The sequence below is a fragment of the Sciurus vulgaris genome, assembly GCF_902686455.1.
Source record: "Sciurus vulgaris genome assembly, chromosome: 6".
NCBI lineage: Eukaryota > Metazoa > Chordata > Mammalia > Rodentia > Sciuridae > Sciurus > Sciurus vulgaris.
Window position 1 is genome coordinate 57,907,200 of NC_136466.1, and position 18,009 is coordinate 57,925,208.

Below are 18,009 nucleotides of genomic sequence, written 5' to 3' on the forward strand. Positions count from 1 at the left end.
ATATTATAAGAAATGACTAATCTCTGGATCTCTGGACATATATATAATTGTAAAATTTGTACTTTTTTAACCCAAAGGGTTTGTATCTGCTTTTGAAATATATGGACATGTTTTTATGTAAAGGTGTATATATGTACGTAGGAGATAAGTTTTGTGTTGGCATGAGTTTTAGCACATTAAGCTAATATTTTCCCCAACTTTTCCTAGTTCTTAACATTTTTGCATGCTCTGGCATGGGGTTCTTCCATAGAATGAATAGAAGAGGTGCAGGGTGGGAGGGACCATCTCTCCAATGCTGATTTCTAAAACAGCTACCTGAGATAATAGTGCCACCACTATTATTCACAAGATTTGAGAACTGGCACATGTTTATATCTGGAATACTTTGAATATATGTATTGTTTTCTAAACTTTTCTCCCTTGCAGTGCATCGAGAACCTGCAAGCTGAATTAAAAGCTTCCCAAGAGCAATTCATAGCCTATGTAAGTGTTTTTCTCCTTTTTTCCATCCCTTTACTTACATCATTGTCATCCTGAAAGTGATCAGAAATTTTCCAGAAGCTATAAATAAGGTTTGCCCACTTCAAACCAATCACAAGGCTAAGAAATCAGTACTTACACTGCCTCTACAGAGTGCTCTCCCTAACGTTCTCATTTTTGCTGACAATAAAAAGGAAAAACTGAGCTCTTGCATGTAGTCAAATGGTGTAATAAGGTCTATCCCGATAGCCTCTGAGGAATACCAGAACTGGAAACTAATGGTAAAAAAAGGATGCCCAGGTTAGGTTAGTGAGCAGATGGAAGCAGATAGTATGGTAATTATTGACACACTGAATATAGGTCTAGAGCAGTGTTTTTGAAGCTTTCTTGAATGTCAAATTTACCCAGAAAGCTTCTTACAGCAAGTTGCCCACAGATTGTGTTTCCTGGATGCCTAGGGTGGGACCTGAGGATTTTGCGCATCTCTGTGATTCTAGATCGAAGGGGCGCCAATGCTTCCGGTCTTTGGATCACACTTTGAGCAGCATGTCCTCCATAATACTCATTCTTCCCTAGTCTTGTGACTTTTATTAGGCAAGTGATTCCATAAACCAGTCGGAGTACAGAACTGTCCTTTTTCTCCTGCAAATACTCCCCGAGTGAGACCTCATGAATTTCTAGGGAAAATTTCATTTATACTTTAGCCTATATTTGCTAAGAGGACAATGAGTGAGTATCTCCCGTGTGTTCATGCTCACAGGCCAGTGGCCCAGCCACCACCTAAGGCTGTAAACAATCTAGTGTCTTAAGCATGTCTTCAAAGACTTGCTTGCCATCCTTTTAGTCATATCCTCCAACTATCTTGGCCACTGTGGATGTCCTCTTGATTAAAGACACTGGCCAGCCATGTTAAATGGCCAATCTTAACATGACTACATTCTTCACACAATTGTGACCTAAGAGGCTGCAATACAGAAAACGTGCAGAAAAGACTGAAAAATAATAAACTCTGATGAACACCCTTTAAGGTTTGAAATGAGCTGGCCCTATTTTTGTGCTGGAGAAGAGAAAAACTAATCTGTTGTGGCAGTTAGCAGAAATTTAACTCTAAATTCAGAATTGTCTGTGGCCTCTATGCTCATTTGACCAATGTTGAAAATGACTTGTGCCTGCATCTGTAGCATTGTGACACATTCTAAGAGAAGTATGCCTCATTAGCCCAAACTTCTGTTGCAAATGCCTCTCCCTTGGCTGAACCCTGAGGGTGTCAGATAATGACTGTTGTCAGAGGAAGTCCCCTCCTGACAGAATGTTACCTATAGCCATAGGAATGGAAGTTTGAGTTCAGAACTTTTAAAGTAGAGCAGATGTATTCACTAAGGTTCTGATATTATCTTCCAGCATCATGAAAAACAGGAAAAAAATGTTGTCACCGGTGCCTTAGGGGAATTCCTGTGGTATCTTCCTCCATCACCTGGTTTCTTTGGATTTCTCTTTTCTGTCAAGCAGCTGCTATCCAAGGCTTGTCTGAACTGGGATTGCTTCCTTGCATGGTGTATTGAGATTTCGCATATATAACTGTCCAACTTTCAGGTTTTGAGATAGCAGTATAGTCATAAAGGTTATGCTTTTATTCATCAAGAAAAGTTTAAATGAAAACCATATTAATGGTATCTATTAAAAGTAGACTATGTCTTCCTCTATTATGGAAATGTTTCCTATGTTATCTATTTTAAATCTCACTACAACCCAACAAGGTAAACATCATTTTTCAGATAAGATTAGGCCAAGTGAGCACATGCCTGTAATCCCAGCAGCTCGGGAGGCTAAAACAGGAGGATTGGAGTTCAAAGCCAGCCTCAGCAATTTAGTGAGGCCCCCAGCAATTCAGCAAGACTCTGTCTCTAGATGTCTCCAGATGAAATATAAAAAAGGGCTGGGGATGTGGCTCAGTGGTTAAGTACCTCTACGTTCAATCCCCAGTACCAAGAAAAAAAAAAAGTTAGATTTCTTGTCTCACTATGAAACCCATGATTTTATGATCTCAACTCTTCAAGTAATATTCTCTACATGTCACTTGAAGTTTCAAATAGAGTTTTTAAAAGTTCTATACCCAACCTCCTTTTTACTTTCTGTTCACTATTGGTGATTCATCAGTTCATAATGCTTCAACTCTCACCTCCATGTAAACAAACAACCACCTCCACCCCCACCAAGTTCTTTCTATCTTAATCATCCCCTGAACACAGCTCCTAAGTGTTTAATGAGCATTTTTCAGAACATTGTCCATGGAGAAAACATTCCATAGGCTATTAATCAGTATTCTAAAACAGGGGAGGGGGGCCAGAAACAAAGTTAAGTCATATGGGTTTATTTCCTACAGGACTTATCCATGTTTAACTGATCCTCAGAGGTGTTTGATCATGATAGATATTTCACAATACACAAATTTGGAGACTGCTGATGAAGTGCATCAACTTGAAGCACTGTGCTTCCTAAATATGACTTAAGTATCTTGCTAACACCTCAGTGCAGTATACATAAAGTCAACTTTATGATCTTCTATTCTCAACTCTGGCATGTCCCTTTGCTTATATTTCCCAGCCATGGAGACTATTATCACATTACTATTATTTATTCTATGTTCCACCTACAAAAGAGCTATAAAATCCCACCTCTGCATGCCTCTGTCCCACATTTAGTTGCTAATCCTTCAGTGTATTTCTGCAAGTCATCTTACTTCTGTCTTTTATTCCATTATACTGCTACTTTCCTAGTTCTTTCTAATCATCTTATTTTGACTTGCCCCAAATAATAAGTGTATGTGAATTCACAACCTCTTATTGGTTGCCCTCCAAGAACAAGTATCTCACTTGTTCTGATACTACTAGGTCCTGTTTGCTAAGAAGATAAAGGATAAAAATCCATGTATAAAGATTTGAAGTGAGGGTTTGGGGTGTAGCTCAGTTGCAGAGTATTTGCTTGACATGTATGAGGCCGTAAGGTTCAATCCAGAGCATTAAAATAAAAAAATCAAGTGGGTACAGAAAACCAGACATAGCCAAGGGATGATAAGCACAGGAAGAATGTGACCTACTGGAATGACCAAAAAGAGAAAAGGTATTAAGGAATCAAGGCGGTTGGAAAGGAACGTTGTAGATTAGGGTGAGATTAAAAGGCTCTTGGAAGTTCTGGAGGTGTTGAAGACTAGGAAATAATGAGAAGAATTAATAAGAGTCAATTGGTGGTATGTACCTGAACTCCCTTAAGCATTTGAGTGCCATGTTAAAGTTTGGAATTTCTATTTGAACTGTACTTTCTTAAATGTAACACCTGTAGGACTTGACCATTCTGGTTTCCACTATGGATGAAGTATTCAAACCACAGCCTCTACTTCTCATCTCCTCTCCTTCCATCCCCTTGCTCCACCTCAGACTAAGCCCTCTAGTAAAATGGAGTTGCTGTCCATTGGAGTATCATCTGATGCTCTGTGACTTTGCTTGCATTGTTTTTTGCTCAGAATAGCTTCCTCTTTCCTACTCAACTAAATAACTCTTATTCTCTTTGCAAGAACACCATGCTGGGTCAACTTGAATACCTGGATTGCTTTCTCTGAGTTCTTATACACTCTGGGATATAAATCTATTTGAGCTATTAAAAGAAATACTTTAGATGAATTAAACTGAACAAAGGACAAGTCAAGATTTGGGCAACTCTCAAAACCAGAAGAGGTCCAGAGAGCTCCAACCAGCAGCAGTATGAACAGCAAACTTTTATAAGCCAAACATAGTAGCAAAGTAGAAAAATCACTTGATTAACTGCAGCTTGACTGTTATGTTATCCGAGCATGGAATGATGAGGCATTTGCCTTATCTGGGCGTGATCTGGTGTATTTCATGCCTGTGATTGCAACCCAGCTATTTGTTATGCAAAAACTATGGTCCTAAGGAAGAGGAAGGGGCTCAGCGGGAAGTGGGAGGAGAAGTCAGGGAAGGCAACAGGGTGTGGGGAGTGGATAGGATAAATAACATACAAGTTATTTACGTATAAGATTATGCCACAGTAAAGCTCATTGTTCTGTGTAATTAAAATGTACTACTAAATATATATACTCCTAAGTTAGGTTTCATTTTGTTGGCCTACTAAGCCAGGTTGCAGTTTGTTGTGTAGAAACCCAAAGAAGGGAGATAGCCTCAGGTCTGTGGCCATCTCCTTGTTTAATAAAGCTCAATATACTCCATTTTGTTGACAATATCTGTTCATACATCTGTCCTCGCTAGACTTGAAGGTCTTTGAGGGCAGTGCCAAGAATGTGTGTTTGTATCTACTACACCAAGTTCAGTGCCCGGTACATTGTGGCCTCTCAATGGCAGCTGTGGCATTTATACATTCTTATTTGTCCATTCATTCAACACGCAATCTATTAAACATCTTTGTGACAAGGAATAGTATGAATAAAGCCAAGTCCCAGAACGTGGGCAACTCAGCTGATGCAGTACAATAAAGGCTAAAATAGAGATCCAGAGGATCTGCATTAGAGGAAGAGATAGCCAGCTTCTTCCCAGGGGTCAGGAAAGGCTTGTCACCTGGGGAAGATGAGCACCTGGTGTTGAAATGTGAGGAGTGGGGGGAACAGAGGGAAAGGCCCCCTCTGAACCTGGAGGTACCGTAGTGAATTTCAAGTCCTCATGTCAGCACCATCACTGGGTACCAACTGTCAGTAGAGGGCAGAGGGAGAGTGTCAGGAGATGACGCTGTGACCAAAGAGTAGTAGGACACTAAAATAACTGAATGTATAGACCCTGAAAAAAACTCTGGAAGAACTGCTCAGGCCACATGTAATCTCAGTTTGACCCCTTTCCTCACCTCATCTCCATTATATATCTGTTGCCCCCAAGTGAGTCAAGCATCCTTCTTCTTGGAAGCTTTGTACTTCCTTTCCACTTAGAATGCCTTTTCCTGCATCCAGTTTGCCACATTTTCCCTATTCTTGGTCAATATCATTCCTTCCAGAAAGCTTCCCCTGCCATCAACCAAGAAGTCATCTCTTCTTCCTCGATATTTTCATGGCATTTCTCTGCACCTGTTTTCAGTTACTCGTTGCACTGTGATCCACAGTAGAATAACATGGTGTGATCTCTCTCTTCTGCAAGTCGGAGTTCTGGAGAACAGAGGGCAAGTCTACCTTTATGTGTCTCACAGTGTCTATTCAATGCTTGTACAGATTTCATTGAAATGAACCATTTAGCTGGGCGCAGTGATGCACACCTGTAATCCCAGAGACTCAGGAACTGAGGCAGGAGGAGGATTGCAAGTTCAAAGCCAGCCTCGGCAACTTAGCAAGGCCCTAAGCAACTTAGCAAGACCCTGTCTCAAAAAAAAATAAAAATTTAAAAAGGACTGGGTATGTGGCTTGGTGGTTAAGCACTCCTGGTTCAATCCCTGTATGCCCCTCCCCCCCCCAAAAAAAGAATAAAGAAAAAAGAAAAGAATTGTTAAAATGACCCAATTAAAAATAAAATTGCAGTGACATCTGTAGATGCATACATAACATATCTAAAAAAGTTTATGAAAAGAATCGTATTCCTTAAAGATGCCAGTTACATAAGGCATCACTTTAATCTGAGGCGATATTCTCAAGGTATAACATGCAAGGGACACAAGATAATTTCTTGGAGTGGAAATACAAGAAAAAAAAGGAGAGAGAAAGTAAACACAGTTCTGGGTAATCCCTGTTGTAGGTGAAGTAAGAAAAGTATCTGAAGGAAACATGGTCTTAACATGAAAATTAACAGCCTATTGTCTAGTCTTGCTTTTATTTAGTTCAGTCATCTAGAACCCAGTAGCTGAATCATATTATTGTATAATTAATTTGATACCTATTAAATGGAGAGAAGATACAGGCCTTAACATTTCAGTTTTCACTTGCTAATATTTTGAAGATTAAAATCTGATCCCATTAACTTTACTGCACCTAGTCACAACTTACACTTTTTGAAATATTTTAAAGTAGCCCCTCCTAGTGCACACGGGAGTACCCAGACTGAACCACCCACAGGGTTAAGCTGCCCCAGGCATTTGTCACTCCCTCCCACAAGATTACTTATCCACTTAAGAGACTTATGCAGGATAAAACAAATATTTCAAGAAAATGTTTGTAATCACTTGAAGATAATTGTTTGTGTTCAGGTAATTTGAATAAAGACTAGGTTACCTTAAGGTAAAAATCCTTTAAAATTAATGCCTTCCAATGGCTGAATCCATCCCTTGTTCATTTTTAGTATAGATCTTGGTCTCTCTGCTTTGTATTAATAATCTTATTATCTGCAATAGTCCACAGGTCTGTCTTCCCAACACTCATCTATCCCAGTGGTCATCCCATCTCTGGGTGTCTAGCTACCCATAAGACCTGACCAAGACCCAGAGTTCAGTAATATGCAATGGTATTATTTCTCAAAAATGAAAATCCAAATAACTGAGTAGTAGGCACTCAAAGTTTGTTCTTCTTTATACTGCTCTGTATGTTTGAGGTATTTCAAAATGAGCTTAAAAAGTTAAAAATATCTATATAAAGATTTCCTTCAAATGAATTGCATAGCATGCTTCACTCTGCAGGATGTATGAATATGTCTTTAAAGGCAGAAGCTCTCGAGTCATAGTTTCAGAGGACACTCTTAGACTTGAAAGCTCAGGGTGAGGAACACTGGTCATAGGAGGGACCAGCATTGGTCCCCATGAGAATTTTCCCAAAGAGTTGGTTTCAAAAACATCCTCCTCTGTTTCTCTAAAGAAGCTATAAACTACCATTTAACTTTCTAAATTAGGAAATTACAGAAGTCCCAGAATAGAGCATGTGGAGATACTCCCTGTCCTAAAATGCCAGACCCTCTACTAATTGATCTTTCCCGCATGGTCTTATATTCTTAGGTTTTGTTTTGTTTTGTTTTGCTATCTATGTTCACATCCATCAATACACCTTAGCAACAGTGCCCAGATTTCCTTTTCAATTGTGTCTTTCTCATTGTGTGCAGCCATGGAGGATGTTATGGTTTAGATATGTGATATCCCCAGAAAGCTCATGTTGAGACAATGCAAGAATTTTCAGAAGAGAAAAAAATTAGATTATGAGAGATTTAATCTAATCGGTGAATTAATCCACTCATGTAGATTCACTGACTTAACTACAGATGTATAGAGTGTGACTTGAGGAAAAGGTCACTGGGGGTGTGTCTTTGGGGTTTATATTTTGTCCCTGAGCACTCCCTGCTTCCTGGTTGCTTTGTCTCGGGCAGCATTCCTTTGACACACCCTTCCCCCACCTCACCTCAGGCCCAGAGCTGTGAAGTTGGTCAACCATGGACTGAACCTCTGAAACCATGAGCCATCAAATATTTCCCCCTCTACATTGTTGGTCAGGTCTTTAATCATAATGATGCAAAGTTGACTGAAACAGGGATCTGTAATTCAAAGTACCCTATCGGCTACTAACTGGGGAGTGGGCACATGCCCTAAGTCAATTAGGCACTTTCTGCAGGGAAACTGCCATTAATTTGGGTGATACAAGAGTAACAGTTGGAGTAGATATATTCTGCCAGTGATGCCCAGGTATGATGGCAAAGGAGTTTGTGTTACTTGACCAAAACAGTCCTCCTTTCATTTCTGAACCAGGTTCCTATTGCTCTTGAGAGCCACCCAACAACTCTCCCCAAATTCCCTTTTTGTTTAAGCTAGTCAGAACCAGATTTGATTCTTTTAACTGAGAATCTGTAACTCTTTTATTATTTCGGTGGTTTTCAAAGTATGTCCCCTGGGCCGGAATCATTACTATCACCTGGGACTTGTTTGTGCTGCACATTTTGAGGCCTCCATTCCATATGCCCTGCATCAGAAACTCTGGGGGCAGGAATCTAGCAACTCATGAGTTTAAAGTCCTCCAGGTGGTTCTGATGCTGGGTAACACCTGAAAAGCACTGCCCTGTTCAATAAAGCCCCTACGGCTCTCAGCCTGGACCCTCCTTTCTGACCAGAACATTGTCGCTAACGAGCATCCGACTGATGGGACCTGCCTTTGGAGACTCCTGCTTCTGCTCCTGGGAAACACCTCCAGGTCTGATTCTTAACACAGAGCGGAGGTCATAGCACATCTCAACACAAGATACTTGTTTGTTCAACTGATAAACTAAAAACAAAATGATCATCCTGCCCTTTCTCTCTAAATCCCACACTTCTGTGTGCTCTAGAGGCATCACTTCATTCCTGAAGCTTGTCATGACTAAGTCTACTCTAATGTGACAGTGATTAATACCTTGGAGTCACCTAACAATACAGTTTCCTACATGCTCTCACCCACATCATGTCATTTATTTTTCACACCAATCTGGTGAGGTAAGTATTTACTCTTCTTCTATCAGATGAGGAAGTGAGAGTCAAAGACACTAGGATCCCTTCTCACAGCAAAATACCACCACAGCACAAACCAAGACTCCAGTACACTTACTCTGACACTAGATTCCAGATTTCTGAGCTTGATTTCACTTTCCATTCAGAATTTTTGATACACATATATGCCAAATCACATATGCTGGCTGTGATGGTAAATTCATTTGTATGATCTTTCACTCTTATGCATTGTTCAGACCCTGTGGAAGAGTTTATCAACCTGAGGGACCTTTGCATGCAGTGTGATCTTAACAGAGTTCTACCTGGAGCCATTGAGGAATGGGGAACTTCCTTTCTATGAACCGTTTTTTAAGAACCACATATATTTAATCTAAATGGAAAATTTCTCAGTGATTAGAACAGAAGTGGGACTGAGTGGTTGCATGTATGAGAAATTCAGGAAATATTTTTGTTGCATGTATTCATTATACTATAGTTAACTCCTTTCTAAATTCTACTTTCTTTGGTTGTATTTCCTGAACTGGATGACTATTCATCCTCTCATTTTAATCTTCTGTGTGGTTATTTCATGGCTTATCTTCCACACGCTTGATCTGGAGAAGTTAAAAATTGTAGAAGAATAACAGAGACTTTCGAATTCCATTGGTGAATGTTACTGCCTAATTTTTCTGTGAGCTTGAAAGGGTGTGGGGTCTGAGCTGTCACTTCATGTCAACAGGTCACTCATAACCTAGAACCAATTACTTTCTGAACATGATACCTAAAACAGTTCCTGTTCCACTCAATAACTAATCTACAGCACCTTGATGAGGTAAAATTCAAAATAAAACCTTGGAGCCCCACCAGGATCATATTATCTCCAACCCCCTCTCCACAACAAAAGCAAACAAAAAAGGGCAAAGCACGGTAAATTGCTCTGGGAACCTCTAATCTGAGTGGCTGGATATATTAGTGACCGCAAGTTGAAGGCCAGAGAAGAAAGGAATGAGGTGAGTCAGTTACATCACTCAAGCCTGGATTTTGCTAAACACAAGGAGGCTCAGTTTCTCTTTTCTGACCAAGTTTGAGTCTGTTTTCCTCACTTTCTATAGGTAATGGGTAAGTTTAAGCTGAACAAGCACCCAATGCCAATTCCTGCCACACCCACTACCATTGCATGTGTCTGACCTTTGTCTAGCCACTTTGTTGGACACGGTGCAATATTTAAGCTCATTTTAGTACCTATTAGCTAACTATGCATTTCTCCAAATATTTCATACCTGATAATTTTGAACAAGACTACATACTTGATGAGTTTGAACTTCTCATACTAACATCTACCCAAGGAATATGCAGATTTTAGATCTTATTGTCATAATCTCTAGCCACTTATCAAAATATTGGGTGAAATAATGTAGGTCTGTCATCATTTTTCTTCTTCTTTGATCTTGAGCTGCATTAATCTATATAAACCTCTAGCCACAAGTATTTATACAGTACTTACCTTCTGTTATTACTATAAAAACCAAATAGATATCATATTTTGGGTTTTCTTAATAATTTAATCCCTTTAGAATGAGTAAGAGGCACACCCTTCAATAGGATAACTGTTGATATGAACCATGAGGGGGCTTTAAAAGGCCGAAGGTCCTACTACCCAGTTCTGATGGAAAGGAGGATGGTGAAGGGGAACTGGTCCTGGGCTCAGCCCTCAGTTCTGCTACTCCGGCTGCATGACCTTCTGAAAGGCATTGAATTTCTGGTCTTCTTATCTGTAGAAAGAAGCTAACAAAATTACATAGCCTAAAAGGATATTTTCTGGAATTATGTTCTGAGAAAATGCACATGCAGCATTTAGCAACTTGCCAGGCACATACTAATTGTTCAATTAAACTATTAACAGATTAGCAGGCCTTTCTAGAATGAAATTATTTTTTGGTAACTATTTCACAATTTTTATGAGATTAATTAATACTCTTACAGAATAAGTTACCTCATTTTAGTGACCAGTTTATTTTATAGGAGATATGAGGAAGTTTATTAATAAAAGACTCAAGATTATTTTTCTTAGGGAAATTTTGTCATATCCTATCAAAACTTCCTCTGCTTGTTTCTTTCCCTAATTAATACCTTTTTTGGGGGAAGGGCACTGGGGATTGAACCCAGGGATTCTTCACCATTGAACTACATCTGCAGCCCTTTTTACTTTTTATTTTGAGGCAGTCTTGCAGAAGTTACTCAGGCTGGCCTTGAACTTGTGATCCTCCTGCCTCAGCCTCCTGAGTCACTGGGATTACAAGTGTGCACTGGCTGTGATTTAAATGTCTGTTTATTCATATTTGTCCCTCATTAGATTTTGAACTTCTTGAGGGTAGAGTTGGGGTCTAGTTGTTCACTGTATCTCCCAAGTAGAATTTTCAATAAGTATTTATTGAACCAATCAATCAATAGACCAGTCAGTTAATCATCAGGTGAATAGATTAATAAAAGTAGGCCATCTTTCGATTTAAGAATATCAGTTCTGGCCCCACATTTCTAAAAGAAGAAATCAATTCTAGCCCTAACCCAGCTGGCCATTTGCAACAGAGGATTCTATGCTTCACTTCACTCCACCTGCTGACCAGGAGTCAAGATTTGGGCTCACTACTTAACTTTTCAAAGTTTAGGTAAAAGGAAACATGGGTGGAGAACTCTCCAGTAAAGACCATTTTCTTTCAGACAGCCAGCCTAAAATCCTTCATGAATTAAGTGAGATCAGCAAAGAGCTACATTCCTGAACTCCATGAAGGTATCGTAGGTTTGCTTTTATTGAATGGCAAGGGGCCATGCTAATGATTTAGTGTGTTAGGATAGGATGTCTATGTCCTGGGAAACTTGGTACCATGTTTACCATCAGAATATTATGAGGTCATTTACTATTTTATCAGATGGTATGTCTCTCTGAACCAGCAATGTTGGTGATTCCATGGAGCACCAGACTTGATTTTACTTCATGGATACCATTTTTGGTTTTATAAATGATATTTTGACTGCCAAAAAGGCTATGGCAAGTTTGCACCTTACCTCTAATAAGTGATTATATTAAGTTGGGGCACAGTTTGTGTGAACTAATCTTCCGACTTGCCCCATCTTACTTCTCTGCCCCTAAATCCCCTTACCACATCTTCCAGGTTCTTATTTTAATGGCTCCTCGTTTAACATATTTACCTTTTCAAGTTACACTAAAACCTTTTATGAAATGTGCAGTACAAAACTAAATCAATGTTTCATAAGGGAATGAATCAGACTAAGTTCCTATATGACCCTGCAGTTTTTCCAGAGTTACTTCCATGGACTATACCTTCAGTTTTGTTAGTGTCTTATTGCTCTCTGACATGTCATCATTTCCTAACCCTCTCCCCTGCCCTCTACTAACAACTGGTACCCAGTGGTGGTGCTGACATGAGGACTTGAAAGTCACTAAGGATACCTCCAGGTTCCGAGAGGGCTTTTCCTTCTGTTTCCTCCACTACTCACATTTCAACACCTGGTGCTCATGTTCTCCAGGTGACAAGCCTCTCCTTACCGGGGGGAGAAGCTGCCTCTTCCTCTAGTGCAGATGCTCTGCATCTCTATGTTAGCCTTTATTGTACTCCATCAACTGAGTCACCCAAGTTCTGGAACTTGGCTTTATTCATACCTTTTTCTTTTACAAGGAAGAAGTCCAGCAAACTTATTGAATGAATGAACAAATAAATGGGAAAACATGTAAATGCTACAGCTGACATTTAATGCTAATTTTGAAAATCAAGAACACTATAATTAAACACGTTTCTCTAGTTTATAGCAAATTATTCAGAAAAGATACTGTTTTACATATAATTTTATCCTATTTTCAAAAGGGAAAAAACAAAATCAAATACAAATTTGAATTTCAATTGTATCCAGCCTTATACTTTATGAAACTTTAGTAAACTTTAACAGTTCTCTTGGTGTAATTTATATTGTTATGAAATATTAAGTATAATGTTTAATTTAACCATATTTATTTATTTATAGTCTAATTTCACAAAAGACTTGAGATAGCTTATAAGAAATGCAAGTATTATATAGTTGATTTTTTATAAGTACATAAATAACACTAATTGAGAACATATATATTGAAATAAAATAGCAATATCAGGGAAGAATAAAATATGCATGTGTGAATTATAACTTCCATATGATATAGTTGAAACAGAAATAGAGCTTGGATCTTCCTAATTGCCAGAGTCAATGGGGAAAGTGATTTGATGAACAACTCTTATTGTATTGGGGAGAAGATGATGCTATCTTTCTAGTGAGTTAATTGTGAAATGAGATTTTATCTTGTACCTCATATAGGGAATACTGAGAGACAAACTGGGGTGGGGGACCATCAACAATCTCAGAGCAACAAATATAGTAATAGAGTATAGATGACTGTTTCTTTAGTTTCCAACAAAAGAAGCCCAGGGCATAACATGTAAATAGTTAAAAAAAATCTTTACTCATTGCAATTATAGTCTAGCTGGTATTGCATATTTTTTTAATCCCCAGCTATTGATGATAATCCAGCAGGCAAGTTTAACTGCAGTCAAAAGCCAAGCAAATAATGTTGAAGAGGGAAGAAGGCCAGAATAGTCATGTTAGTCTGGACAGTTCCTGAGTCACAGAGAGAGGAGAATAAAGTTCCAGGAGGCCAGATTATCCAGTTTTTCAGAAGATGAAAATCCAGATCTCTGTGTAAAGATTTTTTTCCTTTATAAATGTTGGCAACTTATTAAATAAAATAGAATGTTTTGTGGAACAAGTGAAACCTAACTAGAAGTTCTACAATTTGAAAGTTGTTCTTTAGAAAGGAAAGGAATACATACCTGGTGATTATAGGTAAGAGTGGGTTTGATTTGTTTTGTGGTGGTTGCTTCAGCCACTTTGACTTCGTTGTTAGGATAATGCTAGCTGTTGCAACAAAGAGATCCCAGAATTTCAGCTGCTGAACACAATAGAAGTTTTTATCTCCTGTTCCTTCAAGAAATAGTTTATTGTGCGTGTTCTTGTCTGTGGACAGACACTGTTAATCAGTATCATTCAGATATCAAGACTGAAGGAACCTTGACATCTTCAAGATTTAGGAAACAAGGCCACTTTGGGATCATCTCTATTCTGGTAGTCCAGAAGGGAAGAGATCACGAGGTGTGTGCTCAGAAGTTTCTAATGGGCCATCTGGGAAATGGTGTGCCTCATCTCTGCTCACACTTCAGTGGTCAGAACTCAGTCATGAGGCCCTGTTCATTGCAAAGAGTCCTGGGAAAGGGTCTAGCTGTGCACAGAGAAGAAGAAAGCATGGATTTTTCTGAGTAGCTCTCAGATTCTGCTACACCAGTGTCCATGTCATTTATCAGATGTTGAATCTATAGGTCTTCATAGTTTGACTCCAGAGTGAAGTATATTAAAAATTGGTTTGTTGTTAAGTAAAACTTAAGATTTAAATTCATTCAATAAAAACCAGATGTTCAAAAACTGGGAAAGAGAATGCAATATACCTCTCCGTCTTGCTTCATACTATTCAAGGGATGAAATGTCTCATTCCTTATTTTTTAAGACAAAATCAAGTCTGACCCAATGTTACACTTAGCAGAAAATTTCCTCTTGGTTAATTTGGTTAATAGGAAGGATGGTCCTCTCTCATCCCCAGAAATTTTATTATGCAAAAGTTGAGGGCTACTAGCTTCTAGTCATCACGTCTGCTAATATGACCTCTGTTCCATGGCCGTGCTCATGGGCCCATTCAAAGACTTATGGTCTCTTTTGTTCAGAGCCAAGATTTAGCAGAGGACCTGTAGATGCTCCTGGTCTATACATAGCTAAGCAATCTTCCTATACACCTTCTGATACAGTCTTATTACTCAGAGGACCTGGTGGCACATGGTCCCCAGTCTCTCAAGAACATCCCAAATTTAATCCTCTCTATTATGGATGAATGGACTTCCTCCCCCTAGGTTTTTCTACTTCCTTTTCCTCCTCAAAGCACAGCTCCCATCCTTTTCCTACTTAGGGCATTATCAAGTTCTTTTATTAGCAAGGCCAGGCTCCCAACCAAAGGATTTCCAGATGCTCAAACTCCACCAGCAAAGGTTAACTTCCTCTCTTGCACAGGCGTTGGAGGTGGCATCAGGCTTAGAGTAGCTGGAATTCCTCATGCAGAAGATGTTTTCAGATTGGGCTGGTTTGAAACTTAGATTTCTCAAAAATCATATACTTAGAAGGTAGACTTAAATAGAGATGTATACCTAGATAGTTGAGTAGAAATTTGTTTTGTGGGGGTTTTGTTTGCTTGTTTGTTTTTGGTGCTGGGGATTGAATCCAGAGTCACTTAGCCACTGAGCCACATTCCTAATCCTTTTTTTAATGTTTTATTTTGAGATAGGGTCCTATTAAATCCTAAAGGCCTCGCTAAGTTGCTAAGGTTGGTCTTGAACTTGCAATCCTACTTCCTCGACTTCCTGAGTCACTGGGATTACAGGCATGCACCACTGCACCCAGCTGTTTTGTAGTTTATTTTGTTGCTGAATATGAAGAAATATAGATATTTTTAAGGAAAATGAAATCTGATCTGTCAGCTTTAGATGCTAGTACTGAAATTCACTTTGACTATTCATTCACATATTGGATATATATTAGATGATTTGCTGATTGTCAGTTATCTGTCTGTCATCATTACTAGGTTCCCTAGTATTCATAAGAGGAAAGATTAATCATGATAATCTGGTAAAGTCATTGACAAGGTCTGAGGAAAAGCAAAGAAAGAGACACAATCAATGGCTGTTCCTCCCCTCCCCAGCCTCTCCTCACCCTGCCCATGTTCCCTACACTCCTTTTCTGACCCCAATACTTTGGATGAGTTAACTAAGTATTTTCTAAATTCTTGAGCAACAACTGCAATATAAAACATTTCCCCCTCAGAACCTTCAAAACAGACTGCTGGGGTTTAAGCCCAGCTCTACCATGTACTAGCTGTGTCTTGGAGTAGATTTCTTCATCTCTTGGAGGCTTAATTTCCTTCCACAACTGCAAAGTGAGGATACTAAATGTTTCTTGTTTACAGAGTTGTGATGATCAAATGATTAATATTTATGAAATTCTCAGATCAGTACCACTGACACATGTATACATCTTATACAAATAAACAGTAAAGAATAAAATAAAATAAAACACCAAAATCCAGTAAACATTTTCATAGTTTATTCAGTGATAAGCTTTCACAAAATTCTTTGTGAGAGAAAGCTGAGTGCTCATTATTATAAATATCTGTGGAATGGAATAATTACAATGCCTACTTCAGTAGGGTTATTGTGAGGATTAAATGAGATGATGCAGATAAGGGCTTAAAGTAGTAGGACACAGCCAATATTGATTAATCATTGATATTGATAAATATTAATATTACTGCTACCACTACTATTATGCCTTGCCCTAATCCTAGTTTGCAAAATAAGCTTTGGCATTTATCTAGCAGCTTAAAAGTATATTATTTTTCAGTACCAGATTCTTTTGTATGGAGTTTAACTCTTAATTACTTCACCATCTCCAGAATAAATTCACAACCTTGTTGAGACCAAGGAATTGCTAGCTCATGATTTGGGCACATGAGGGAATCAGTGGAAGGCCATTCTTTGTCTGCCTCAGTAAGCTCACTTTGCCTTGAGTAAGATCATGGTAACTGCATAGGCAGATGCCAGTGCTCTGGGGAATGGAAAATTACTGCTGAGGAGTTTTGCAACTGGAAAGATCGTCTTTGATACTTAGAGGTGCTTCTGACCACATGCCTGTCCTTTTAGCTTTGTTTCCTAACCTTTACCTTCTCAGGCCCCTGAGAATGTCGTCCTACCTGTTCCTCTCCAGTTCTTGCTTCACCCCATAAACAAACGTCCCAACAGGGAACTTTTATGACATATATCCCCTGTGCCTAATGCTAAATGAGTGTGGCTGACTTTGCCAAAGTTCCTTTGACATGCATCTCTGGAGACATTTCGTGTCTCTTTAGCGTGGAAGCCAGCGCACGATGGCAGAGAGCAATGACACAAAAGGGTCATGAGACCTTTTGATGTTACTCTTCACCTCCCTCATTCTAGAGCCCAATGTGGGACTTCAATTACCCCTGTCTTATTCTTCAGTTCTTTTTCTGTTTTTTCTTCCAACTCTCAAATTCTCTGTCAGGAATTCCTTTAGATTGGAAGCACTTTTAATCAAAATGAATGAGAAAACAGAATTGTTGAAAATTTACTTTTAAACAAGTACATTTTAATACTTATTTCCTAGAGATCATTGAGGATGTCAATCTTTCTTGCCAAATAAAAAAAGGGAAGTTGCTTCTAATTTTAAATGTTAATTTGAGCAACTGCTTATGTGCAGATGTTTATCATTTTTAGTGTTTCAAATATAAATAATCCTATCTTTTACCCAGTCTTTTTCCTTTTAGGTGCCATTTATTATGGGCTGAAATAAACCCATCAGGAGACTATAGGGAGGCAAAAGGAGTCTGAGAGAGTTCTCTTGAGCCTTTATAAATGAAAAGAGCTTACCATAGCCTTGGAATCTGTAACAAAAATCAGCAACCGTATAAATAAATGATTTAGACAGGCTTGTTTAAACGAGTGTGGTTTCTCAAAAGAGGATAACCAGGTCAGAGAGTCAACAAATGGTTCGTGTATGAGTCATCTTAAAAATAAAATAAAACTAAAATAACTCCACACCTTTTAATGATTTTTAATTTAAAACTACGGCAATAGCGTTGTAAGAGCTAAGGAGGACTTGAGCTTCTCCTGGAAGGGGTACAAGTCAGTCCCAAAATTCCAGGGAGAGGCAAAGGAATGTAAAACCAAAAGAAGTGGCTATTAACTGTTCATTCTTCAACAATTTTTGCTGATCCTAACAAGCCAGTCTCTTACCCTTCGGGCTTAATGGGAATGGGTGCGGGGAGCTTTGGTTGCAAATTGTTATTGTCTGTCCTCATGGAAGAACCGGTTAAGAGGAAGGATTAAGAGGAGGAGCAGGAGAAGGCTTGCAGGATCAAACAGGGAGGCTGCTGCAGGCAGAGCACCCGGGGTGGGAGTGGGCGCGGGAACAATGCGAACAGTCACAGTGGAAGTT

General features: G+C 39.0%; 1 protein-coding gene across 1 annotated transcript in view; it reads left to right on the plus strand.

Moving 5' to 3' along the window:
* CCDC192 (coiled-coil domain containing 192) overlaps positions 1 to 18,009 on the plus strand; it is a gene marked incomplete at its 3' end in the record, with an annotated part of 211,477 nt that overhangs the window by 64,495 nt on the left and 128,973 nt on the right. Inside the window, exon 5 of the mRNA XM_079143783.1 lies at positions 427 to 483. Coding sequence (XP_078999909.1) covers positions 427 to 483 — 57 coding nt within the window. The remainder of the gene's footprint in view (positions 1 to 426; positions 484 to 18,009) is intronic.